Source organism: Lactuca virosa, chromosome 4 (assembly GCF_052849685.1).
Source record: "Lactuca virosa cultivar CGN04683 chromosome 4, Lactuca_virosa_CGN04683_v6, whole genome shotgun sequence".
NCBI classification, from domain to species: Eukaryota; Viridiplantae; Streptophyta; class Magnoliopsida; order Asterales; family Asteraceae; genus Lactuca; species Lactuca virosa.
The window spans coordinates 527,055,624-527,068,647 of record NC_136429.1 but is presented as its reverse complement, the minus strand read 5'-3'; the positions used below and the strand labels follow the sequence as shown (position 1 = coordinate 527,068,647).

Sequence of the window (13,024 nt, the reverse complement as noted above, 5' to 3'; positions counted from 1 at the left end):
TTGAAGCTTCATGAGGCGAATTACCCCACTCACGACCTGGAATTGGGGGCAATGGTGTTTGCCCTCAAGATTTGGAGGCACTACTTGTATGGAGTGCGGTGCACCATCTGTACTGATCACAAGAGTTTGAAGTATTTGATGGATCAGTAAAACCTCAACATGTGACAGAGGAGGTGGTTAGACGCACTGAAGGACTGTGATTGTGAGATCCTATACCATCCAGGGAAGGCCAACGTAGTGGCCGATGCTTTGAGCCTCAAGGCGGCAGGTTCCCCAATTGGGAACGTTTGTTTGAGGATGACCGTGATCTCTCCATTATTGGATATGATCAAGGAGGCTCAGGTCGAGGGGGTGAAGAAGGAGAATTGGAAGATAGAGCAGATTCAGGACAATATCCTTTGTTTGTTAAGGATAGTCGTGGCCTTCTGACACAGTGTGGTCGAGTGTGGGTACCGGTGACTAGAGGAGTGAGACAGAAGATATTGGAGGAGGCACACAAGTCCAAGTTCTCTATACATCCAGAGGCTACGAAAATTTATAGATATTTGAGACTGAGTTACTGGTGGTCCTGCATGAAGCGGGAGATCGCCTGGTTTGTAGAGCGGTGCTTGACCTGCAGGAAGGTCAAGGCCGAGCATCAGCGGCCCCACGGCAAGGTATTGCCGCTACCCATTCCCATGTGGAAGTGGGAATAGATCACTATGGACTTCATCACGAAGTTACCAAGGACGGTGAGGAGTGTGGACGTCATATGGGTGATTGTGGACAGATTGACGAAGAGTGCCCACTTCATTCCGATTTCTGAGAGTATATCCACTGAGAAGTTGGCGGATATTTATGTGCGAGAAGTGGTGGCTAGACACGGGGTGCCAGTGTCGGTAGTCTCTGACAGGGATGTTCGATTTATATCTAGGTTTTAGAAGAAGTTTCACAAGGAACTGGGCACTCAGCTGCATTTTAGCACGGCGTACCACCCCCAGACAGATGGCCAGAGTGAGATGATGATCCAGGCACTTGAGGATATGCTGCGGGCATGTGTGTTGGATTTTGGAGGGAGTTGGGATACGTACCTTCCACTGGCAGAGTTTTCATACAATAATAGTTACCATGCCAGTATCGACCGACCCTCGTTTGAGATGTTGTATGGTCGGATGTGTAGGACCCCGATTTGTTGGGGCGAAGTTGGACACCGGGCCATAGGGAGCACTGAGGTAGTGCTCAAGACTATTGGGTTGATTCAGCATGTGCACGACCGGATGCGGGTCGCGCAGAGCACTGAGGTAGTGCTCAAGACTATTGGGTTGATTTGTTAGGGTTTGCACCCTATTTAAAGAACATAATCCACCTCTTGTGGCCTACCTTATCACCCTATTAGCCAGAGAAAACCCTAGTTCGACCTTGCACCTTCTTAAGTGAGAGAAAGAGCTTTTGTGAGAAATCGTGGGGTATTTGTGAAGGATTTTAAATCTTGAAGAAGAAGGATCAAGGAGAGAAGCAGTAGATCCGACATCTACTTTATATTGGCCATCAATTTGAGATATAAAGTCGTTACCTTGATCTCTAGTTGCTTAGATCCCTTTTCTTGGAAGTAAATGGCCATTGTTGGTGCACAATGGAGTCTAACTCGGATCTAGACTTATCACAAGGATATGGTTCCAGATCTGGACCTCTTTAGGTCCCCATTGACATAAAGTTGCTCACTTTATGCAGCTTATCGCCTTTCCATGCACTAAAACCTTGTAAGAAGCTTAGATTTGATGTTATGGCCTTGGAGATCCTTGCATGCACGTAAAGTTTGCAACTTTACATGGTATCTGCACTAGGGGAGTTTGGATCTGAAGTTTGGGACCTTATATCCCACTGAAAAGGGTTGAACATGAAAGGGACTAAAGGAACTCGTCGAGTCCATTAGCTGACTCGACGAGTCGGGATAGGGTTTGCCCGTTTCTGAGTTTCTGGATGAGTGCAGTGACGGATTAGGGTTTTGGTCTAAACGGACTTTAGTTTTCTGGATATTTGATGAACTCGACGAGTCACTAGGGTGACTCGGTGAGTTGATGTGGGATTCAGTGGAATGGACTCGGGAGGAACTCGACGAGTTGCTAGGATACACTCGACGAGTTAAAGTCAACATGGACTGTTGACCTTGACTGTTGACCTTGACTTTGACCAGGGTTGACTTTGAGGGTAATTATGGGATTATAACAAGTTAATCACATGTTCGTTATAGGCAGTTGAGGAGGAGCAGTGTGTGGGATACATCTGATCTTAGCTTGTCAGTTCAGCATTCGAGAGGTGAGTCTTCTCACCATACCAATGGGTCTACAGCACCAAGGACGGCCCATTTTATGATATGTGGTACACTAGATGTAATAGAGATATGTGGTATGATAGTTAGCTTTATGCTAAGTGGTATGCTAGTGATTATGTGATATTTGCATGGAAGACCCCGGGGGGAGCCCGTGGCAGTTGGATATAAGACCATGTGGGGGAGCTCGTGGCATTCCTAGGTAAAGACCATGGGGGAGCCCACGACATCCTTATATGTTAGTATACATGGCTTATGTGATATATGTAGCTTTTATAGCTAATATGATATGCGTTATGTGGATTGTGTGTGGGGTATGCTCTTGGGGACTCACTAAGCATTAGCTTACAGTTTGTGGATTTGTTTCAGGTACATCTGAGCCCAAGGGCAAGGGCAAGGCTTGATGGTGCGGCGTGCACTCTCTCTCTCAGGCGTTTTATGGGACACTCTAATGTTTTGAAATAAAATTGTAGTTGATATGAATTTTGAAAACAATTGTATTTGGATTTCATGTTTTATTGAGAAGTGTTTTGGCTAAAAGGCTTATGTCTTAATCCAAAAACCACCATATCTTCAAGATAGAGCTAATGAACACAGATCTGGACCTTAAAGGCTAAAAGGTCATGTAAAGTCTTCAACTTTACTCACATGCATGGCCAAATGAAGCTTAAAAGGCCAAAACAGAGGCTTAGAAGGTGCATGGAGCTCTTAGGGCCATAAAGTTGGCACCTTTATGCCATGAAAGCTCCTAAAGACCCTGGATCTGAAAGGTTTTGTCCATATGGGACGTCCAACTCCCAAAGACCACTTCTTTTGGACAAAAACAAGCGAAAAGGACACCAAGATGAAGATCTAAGTAACCACAAGGAAAGGTTGAGACTTTTTACTAGGAAGATGTCGAAAATGAAGCAAGGATTCTGGATCTAGCAGCTCCTTCTTGTATCTCCAAGCTCCCCTTTCTTCCAATGGCTTCAAACACACACAACACACTCAGGAATGGCTCACAATCACTCAAAGATGCCTTAGGGTTTCGAGGTTAGGGTTTAGGAAAGTGGAGGCTGGAAATGAGGCCAACTTATGGAGCTTAAGCTGTTTAAATAGGGTACAAAACCCAAAAATTAGGGTTTCATTTCTTCTAGACAACTCGTCGAGTTGAGGCCTCCCAACTCGTCGGGTTGGTCACTTAAAACACGCAGTCCATAACATTTCTACATGACGAGTTGGGGGTACCAACTCGTCGAGTTGCTCAACAAAATTGAATACTTAGAAGTTTAAATACATACCAGGAACCAGGCATTACAATTCTCCCCCACTTGTCTCAGAATTCGTCCTTGATGTCCGTCTCCTCAAACAATCCTGGATAATGCTCCCTCATTTCCTCCTCGGGCTCCCAAGTCCACTCCGACCCCTTGTGGTGTTGCCACTGCACCTTCACAAGCTCCACCACCTTGTTCCTCAAGGTTTTCGTCTTCCGATCTAATATTGCCACCGACCTCTCGACATAGTTCAAGTGGTCATCCACCTGAATATCCTCCAAGGGTACAACTGTAGAATCATCCACCAAACACTTCTGCAGCTGAGAGACATGGAAAGTGCTATGAATCTGACTGAGCTCGGCTGGAATATCCAAACGATACGCAACTCAGCTTACCCGAGCCAAAACCCTAAATGGACCGATGTACCTGGGGCCCAGCTTGCCCCGCTTTCTGAACCGGATGAGACCTTTCCAAAGTGACACCTTTAGGAGAACCATATCCCATACCTGAAACTCTAGGTCTGATCGGCGCTTGTCGGCATAGCTTTTCTGCCGACTCTGAGATGTCTGGAGTCTGCTCCGGACCTGCTGTATCATCTCAGTAGTCTTGAGTACCACCTCGGTACTCCCCATGACTCGCTGACCGACCTCACCCCAACAAATCGGGGTCCTACATTTCCTCTCGTAGAGCATCTCAAAAGGAGGTCGATCAATGCTGGTATGATAACTGTTGTTATACGAAAATTCTGCTAACGGAAGATATGTATCCCAACTCCCACCAAAATCTAATACGTACGCACGCAACATATCCTCAAGAGTCTGAATCGTCCGCTCACTCTGTCCATCGGTCTGCGGGTGGAAAGTTGTACTGAAATGGAGACGAGTACCCATCTCGTCATGAAACCGCTTCCAAAATATGGAAGTAAAGCAAACATCTCGGTCTGAAACTACTGATACCGGCACCCCATGACGTGCCACCACTTCAGGGACATAAATCTTGGCTAGCATCTCTGTACAAATACTCTCCTGGACCGGGATAAAATGCGCTCTCTTGGTCAATCGATCAACGATGACCCAAATAGAATCCACTCCGCGCGCTGTCCTAGGGAGCTTCGTGATAAAATCCATCGTGATGTCTTCCCATTTCCATACGGGAATCTCCAACGGTTGCATCTTGCCGTGAGGTCACTGATGCTCGGCCTTGACTTTCCTACAAGTCAGGCACCGCTCCACAAACCACGCTATATCCCGCTTCATGCAGGGCCACTAATAATCAGGGCGAAGATCCCTATACTTCTTTATCGTCCTGGGGTGAATAGGGAATCTCGACTTGTGAGCCTCCTCCATCAGAACTTGGTGCACACCGCCCCAATAAGGAACCCAGACCCTCCGATGCAGGGTCAACAACCCATGGCTTTCATAATCGAAGGAAGCCACCTGTCCCACAATTCACTCACACTTCTGGCGCTCCTCCTTCATAGCTCGACATGAGCTTCCCGAATCTGTTCCAGCAACGGGGTAATCATGGTCATCCTCAAACATATATCCCTGATCGGGGCCGCGACCGCCTTGCGGCTAAGAGCATCGGCCACCACATTGGCCTTCCCCGGGTGGTACAGGATCTCATACTCATAATCCGTCACCAAATCCAACCAACGACGTTGTCTCATATTCAGATTCGACTGATCTATCAAATACCTCAAGCTCTTGTGGTCCGTGTAAATAGTATAACGAACCCCATAGAGGTAATGTCGCCAAATGTTGAGGGCAAAAACCACCGCCCCCAGATCCAAATTACGTGTCGGGTAATTCGCCTCATGAGGCTTCAGTTGCCTCGAAGCGTATGCAATCACACGCTCTCGCTGCATCAGAACTGCACCCAGACCCGTGATCGAAGCATCACAATAGACCACAAAATTGTCGACACCCTCAGGCAGGGTCAGAATCGGCGCCTCGCATAATCGCTGCCTAAGAGTCTCAAAAGTTGCCTGCTACACAGGCCCCCAACGAAATGTGACCGACTTCATGGTCATTCGGGTTAATGGAACAACAATCTTGGAGAAATCATGGATGAATCTCCGATAATAACCCGCCAAACCAAGAAAACTTCGAATCTCAGATGGAGACCTCGGAACCTCCCACTGCATCACGGCCTCGACCTTGGCCGGATCGACCAAAATACCCTTCTAGTTGACAAGGTGTCCCAGAAACTGCACCTCGCGCAACCAGAACTCAAGCTTGGAGAACTTTGCGAAAAGTCTCTCCCTCCTCAATTTCTCCAGCACCTCCCTCAGGCGCTCCTCGTGCTACTCCTGAGTCTTGCAATAAACCAAGATATCATCGATAAAGACTATCACAGACCGATCCAACATCGGTCTGCATACGCGGTTCATGAAATTCATGAATGCAGCAGGAGCGTTGGTGAGCCCTAATGGCATCACCACGAACTCATAATGGCCGTAGCGAGTCCGAAAAGCTGTCTTCTGCACATCCTCGTCCCTAACTCGCATCTGATGATAACCCAATCGCATATCAATCTTGAAGAACCAAGACGCACCCAGAAGCTGGTCGAAAAGGTCATCAATCCTCGGGAGTGGATAACGGTTCTTCACCGTTACCTTATTCAACTCTCGATAGTTAATACACATCCGATGGGATCCGTCCTTCTTCTTCACAAACAAAATCGGGGCTCCCCAAGGCGGACTTCTCGGTCTAATGAATCCCTTGTCTAACAGCTCATGCAACTATGTAGACAACTCCTGCATATCGGGAGGAGCCAACCGATACGGTGCTTTGGCTATCAGAGCCGCACCTGGAACCAAATCGATCCTGAACTCCACCTACCTCTCCCGTGATACCCCAGGCAAATCCTCTGGGAATACATCCGGGTACTCCCGCACAATCGGCACATCGTCCACAGTCGCCTTACCCTTATCCCAGGTATCCATGACATAGGCGACAAAACCTACACAACCCTGATGAAGGTAGTGTCTGGCCCTTGCTGCATAACACATGACCGGCCCACGCTGCGGTCTCTCACCCTGAATCACCAACTCTCCCCTACTTGGGGTACTGACCTGAACCAACTGTTGCTCACAGTCGATCACTGCCCCATTGGGGCTCAACCAATCCATGCCCACGATAACCTTGTTCCCGTGCAAAGGAATGGGAACCAAATCCACTAGATACTGCTCCCTGAACAACTGAAGGATACAATCCCGATGAACCCTCGCGACCCTAACCGTCCTATCATCAACAAACTCCACATCTAGGGGACGATCCAGCTCCCCTGGAGCTCCAGCAAATCTCGTGCTAAGCGCAAGAGATACAAAAGATCGGGTAGCCCCCGAATCGAATAATATTAAGGCAGAGATACCGTTCACGAGGAACGATCCTAAAATGAAACACAAAAACATAAGCAACAATTCAATAAAAAATAAAGAGATAAGGAGAAGATTCATACTCGTCACAACGTCAGGAGCTGCACGCGCCTCCTCTGCCGTCAGCTGGAATGCCCTGATCTTCGCCGTTGGCGCATCTTCTCGGCCCTTACGGTCGTCAGAATCGTCAATGTCGTAGGAGTGGGTGTTGACATCGGTCCTGCTGCAGCCAAACTCGGATAATGGGCCTTCTTGTGGCCCCTCTGATTACACTGAAAGCAAATCAGATCAGATACCGGAGTGACAGGGGTGGTAGCAGTACAATCTCTGCTGATATGACCAGTTCGGCCACACTTGAAGCCGCCAGAACCCACCCCTATGCACGTACCCTCGCGCGATTTTCTGCACTTGCCACAACGGCTACGGCCCTGCTGGCCTCTATGTCTAGAATCATATACCTTGGGCCTCTTGCCCGACCCCTCAACACTCACAGCAGAATCTGGCTTCCTCTTCCTCTCCATCTCCAAATCAATCTCCCTCTCTATAGCCCTCTCTATAATGTCTTCCAGCGTCTTGCAGCTGGATCGACTCACAAACTGTCGGATATCGCTCCTCGGCATCTCGTGGTACCGGGCCTTCTTCATCTCCTCGTCCGCCACATACTGTAGAACTAGAAGTTCCCTCTCCCTGAACATAACGGTGATCTCAGTCACTGTCTCGGTAGTCTGACGGAGATCCTGAAACTCTCACGCCAGCTACTGCACCTCGATCACCGGTGCAAACTCGGCTCGGAATCTGGTCGAGAAATCACTCCAAGTCATCGAATCAATAGCATCACCTCCCACAGCATGCCCTACCTCCTCCCACCAATCACGAGCCCTGTCCTTCAAGAGGCAAGATTCTAGTCTGACCTTGTCCCCCTCTGGACAACGACTGGTACGGAAGGCGTTGGCAACATCTGCCAACCACCTGCTGCTCGCAATGGGGTCCCTATCCCCATGATAGTCTGGCGCTCCAGAAGCCCGAAACTCCCTGAAGGTCAGAGAGCGTGTCCTAATCAAAGCTGCAATCTTAGTGCGAAAAGGGCTCAATCTCTCATCAAGAAGCTCCAGAATACCCTCCTTGACCGAGCCAAAAATCACAGGAGTCTGATCAAGGATAATGCACGTAATCTCAGACGAGATGAACTCCCTCGTCTGGTCGTCAAGCTGCCTGGCTCCAAAACCTGAGCCCGAACCCTCCCCAGCACCGAAACTGACCACTGGCCTGCCTCGCAATACCACCACACTGAAAATAGGCCATAAAACTATCAGAATAAGCATCAATGCATATCGGGGAAATCATAACCACACAAGCTCCCTGGCTTCATTACAACCCTCCTTGAATCGAGTACGGGTCCTTTGTTTCCAGTAGTACGGGCCCATACCACCTTCCACATCTATCCATACTTTCCTCAAGAAGTGCCTTCACTCAACCAAGTTATTCTATAACAAACGGATCCCTTGCAGCTAGGGCTCACAACACTAAAACTCGTCCTAGGTTTTCCTAGGGCAGACTCCACACCACTCTCTGCCATCAGCTGCAGAAGGAACTCATGCTAACCACCTCTAACTAGCTTATGAATAAAATTACATATTACAAAAACTAAATAATTCTTCGAATGAAAGGTTTCTCCCTACAACGGTTGGACTCAGACAAGAGCTGCGCAATAGAGCTAAACCTAACCTTCTGAAATTATTTAATTTCCATAATATGTAACTTAGCATATTCGCTTACTAACTAGCTGAGATTAGCAAGAATTCCTAAAAGCACAAAGCAAGAAGCATTCGAGCATCAAGTAAACAAAACTGAGCATAAACTAGTCAGGCCATCCTATCACTGACTGATCAGTACTAGCATGCAAATATATAAGCTCATATAACGACATACAAAGGCATCTCTCCTAGATCCTTAGCCCCACTCTAGCATGCGATTCACAATTCACAATTCATATCATATATAAACATGCATGGGTATTTTGGGATAACTTACTTGAGCTCGGCTGATTGCATGCACCACACCCTTTTTTAAAAGTCCTTTTATAAAATTTTATTTTTCTTTTGAAAATTTCCACCAAATCCTTAGTTTGAGTTCAGACATACCCGAGGATGTGCCCGAATCCCTCAAACCAAGGCTTTGATACCAACTTGTAACATCCAAAAATATGGTCCCAAAAAATTTTTGATTTTATATTAGATAAAATAGTAATTCTTCATATCATCCAAACATTGAGATAAACCAATGTATCAGTTTTCATAAATCATAGTAAAATATAATAACAAAATCCTAATGGTGTGTGCAATGCAGTCATCCCGAGCTCTTCCCTATGGAACCAGAAGTATCTGAAACATAAACTGAAAACTGTAAGCATAAAGCTTAGTGAGTTCCCCCAAAATACCACATACCAATCATACAATAAACAAATAGTGGGCCCCACCCATCATCGGGCCCCGCCAGGCATCGAGCTAAGCTCGGTACAACGGGCCCCGCCCAACATACAATAACATATATCAAATAAACACATACACATGTAATAATCACAAAGATACATAGCATACAAATATCCATCAGGCTCCACCCGTCATCGGGCCGTGACCCGGAAAAACATATAAACACAGCACATGCAAGAGTCACGGAGACAACTAACATACTAACAACATAATGTAAACATGGGTCGGCCTTGGTGCCTTCGACCCACTAAACCCGGTACGGAAACTAACCTCGAATGCTGAAAGATAACTGGATAAATCCCCGGCCCCGGAAACAGCTCTACTCAACCCCTAAACAGGAACAATCCCTTAGATACTGATCAATATTTAAAAAACTCCTAAAAGGTCAAGCTTGGCCAAAGTCAAAGTCAAAGTCAACGCTCCGAGTTGACTCAAATCGTCGAGTTATCCTTCAACTCGCCGAGTTTCCATGAATCACAGAATGGCAATATTTCGAATCAACTCGTCGAGTTTCCCTATAACTCGCCGAGCTCCTCCTTTTTTAACAGGATCGGGACAATCCCAAACCAACTCGTCGAGTTCCCTTATGAACTCGTCGAGTTCATCAGTCTGCCAACCCACTTAATGCATTAAGTCACTATTCTTCAAACTGAAGCCCTATATTCCAGATCTAGACTGATATTACGTCTAGAAGGGTAAAGTTTCCAACTTTACCCATGAAGAACCACCCCAAAGGCATTAAGATCAAACCCTAATCCTAAAAGGCTTATGTCATAATCCAAAAACCACCATATCTTCAAGATAGAGCTAATGAACACAGATTTGGACCTTAAAGGCTAAAAGGTCATGTAAAGTCTTCAACTTTACTCACATGCATGGCCAAATGAAGCTTAAAAGGCCAAAACAAGGGCTTAGAAGGTGCATGGAGCTCTTAGGGCCATATAGTTGGCACCTTTATGCCATGAAAGCTCCTAAAGACCCTGGATCTGAAAGGGTTTGTCCATATGGGACATCCAACTCCTAAAGAACTACTTCTTTTAGACAAACACAAGCAAAAAGGACACCAAGATGAAGATCTAAGTAACCACAAGGCAAGGTTGAGACTTTTTACCAGAAAGATGTCGAAAATGAAGCAAGGATTCTGGATCTAGCAGCTCCTTCTTGTATCTCCAAGCTCCCCTTTCTTCCAATGGCTTCAAACACACACAACACACTCAAGAATGGCTCACAATCACTCAAAGATGCCTTAGGGTTTCGAGGTTAGGGTTTAGGACAGTGGAGGCTGGAAATGAGGCCAACTTATGGAGCTTAAGTTGTTTAAATAGGGTGCAAAACCCCAAAATTAGGGTTTCATTTCTTCCAGACAACTCGTCGAGTTGAGGCCTCCCAACTCGTCGGGTTGGTCACTTAAAACACGCGGTCCATAACATTTCTACACGACGAGTTGGGGCTACCAACTCGTCGAGTTGCTCTACAAAATTGAATACTTAGAAGTTTAAATACATACCAGGAACCAGACGTTATACAAAAGGCCCATACCTACTATCCCCTTAATTATGCCCCATATTATATATCATCTACAAATTCAATGTAATGTGTTTCCACTCTTATATTATGATTAAAAGACAAACAACCAATTACAGCAACCGAATAAGGCACGCATTATACTTAACATTGAATAAAAACAAGATCAGATACCACGCTAATTAAAATCTCAAAATTAGTTAACAAGAACAATTATATCGATGAGATAAAAGAGATAAAAATACCTTAATTGGAGAATTTGGTTTCCAAAATTGACAACAGTAGATGCAAAATCTTCATAGGAGAGAGGAAATAATTGAAACATGAATGTGAGGGGAACCAGATAACTTTGGCTGCTAAAATCGACCTGAATAGAAGGGAAAATTATTTTGAGATAGATAGGAAATCGTCTTGAGATAGACGTTGTAGGGTTTGAACGTGAGTGGATAGAGGTTGCCCTTCTTTTCCATCATTTTTTTTTATTATTACTTTTTTTTTATCTCACGACACCTTATCAACTCCATTTTTCTCACATTTTCTCTACGAAAATTAAAGAATCAATTAGGTGGAAAGAGAATCAATTTTTTATCTTTTCCTTATTCTCAATATCAAACAACAAAGGAATCAAAGGAATCAGAACTAATTTAATTTCTCTAATTCCATTTCTTTTTATACCAAATGTATGCTAAAAGTTTTGTGCTGGTCGTGTTTAGATTATGTATTGGTTCATCCATTGTGTCAGCAGTACTAAAAACCTATTAAATTACATTCTGGTTTTGGGTTTTAATGCTATAGTTTCTAGCATTTTAAAAACTTGGGACTATAGTTGTAGAACCAAAATTTGTAGACTATGAATGTACATTTTTCTGAAGTTCAGGGTTGAGTTTGCATTTTGCACTGAAAAGAAATTCGAACGTCTCTATACATTTTATCTCAAAATCAACCAAACCTCAACCCCTTTATCTTATCTTTCTCGTCCCCTCACTCTTCTCCGAGCTCTGCTTCAATGGCAACATCTTCAGCTCTTTCTACAGTCACCCTACGTTCATCCTCTCGCCTTTCACCCTCCACAGCAGCTCTCATTACACCTTCATCACTAGTTTTCCCCAAACAGAATCTAGAATTCCCCCTCCGAACAACCAAACTCGCTCGCAGATCGACATTACTCCGTCCTGTGGCCGTGGTAGCGGAGGAGAAGGTAGTACAGCTAGGAGATGAAATCTCGAATCTAACGCTATCAGATGCACAGAAACTCGTCGAATATCTCCAAGACAAGCTCGGAGTCACCGCTGCGTCTTTCGCTCCTGCCGCTGTTGTGGCGGCGCCTGGAGGAGCGGGGGCAGAAGCGGCGGCAGTAGTGGAGGAGAAGACGGAGTTTGATGTGGTTATTGATGAAGTTCCGAGTAATGCGAGGATTGCGACGATTAAGGTCGTTAGGGCTATGACGAGCTTGGCGCTTAAAGAGGCGAAAGAGCTCATTGAAGGACTTCCGAAGAAATTCAAGGAAGGAATATCGAAAGATGAAGCTGAAGATGCGAAGAAACAACTTGAAGAAGCTGGCGCCAAAATTTCAATTGTTTAGTTCATGATTTTGTGGTAAGTTTTCTCTCTTTTTTTGCCTATGCGTAATGTAATATGTTGTTAATTTGTTAATTTTTGATGATGATTGAAATTGCTCTTCTTATTGCAATCATAGTTCACGAATTGAAGGACATAATTTACTTCAACGGATGCAAATTTCAACTCAAATCTCTTCGCATTCGTGTTACTCTAGCTCTGATGATATTACAAAGTCTAACTTTTTTCATTTTAAGCTTGCAAAATGAGCTTCAATCTCGCTTAAAAAACGTGAATGCATTTTGTGAATGCTCATACTTTTATTTTCTTATCAAACTTGAAGATGCATGCTCTCCAACCTAGTAAAATATATTTGTAGATGATAATTAATTTTTGAATTTTGATAAAGATAAGACATGTAGGATTTAATTACATTTAAGGTGGAAAGTGAATCGGGAAACAAGTTGGGCCGACAACTTTTTATAAAACTATTTTTTTTGTAAATATACAC

The 13,024-nt window shown here is 45.0% G+C and overlaps 1 protein-coding gene across 1 annotated transcript; it reads left to right on the top strand.

The window, feature by feature from the left end:
- The first annotated feature begins 11,883 nt into the window (after positions 1 to 11,883).
- On the top strand, positions 11,884 to 12,822 carry LOC145109497 (large ribosomal subunit protein bL12c-like). Its single transcript, XM_079046671.1, has 2 exons — positions 11,884 to 12,552; positions 12,653 to 12,822. Exon 1 carries the CDS (start codon positions 11,963 to 11,965, stop codon positions 12,536 to 12,538), a length of 576 nt encoding a protein of 191 aa, XP_078902797.1. The 5' UTR covers positions 11,884 to 11,962; the 3' UTR covers positions 12,539 to 12,552; positions 12,653 to 12,822.
- The last annotated feature ends 202 nt before the right edge of the window (positions 12,823 to 13,024 follow it).

Excerpts from the sequence above, each read along its gene's own strand:
- LOC145109497 (XM_079046671.1), top strand. The coding sequence starts at position 11,963 with ATGGCAACATCTTCAGCTCTTTCTACAGTCACCCTACGTTCATCCTCT.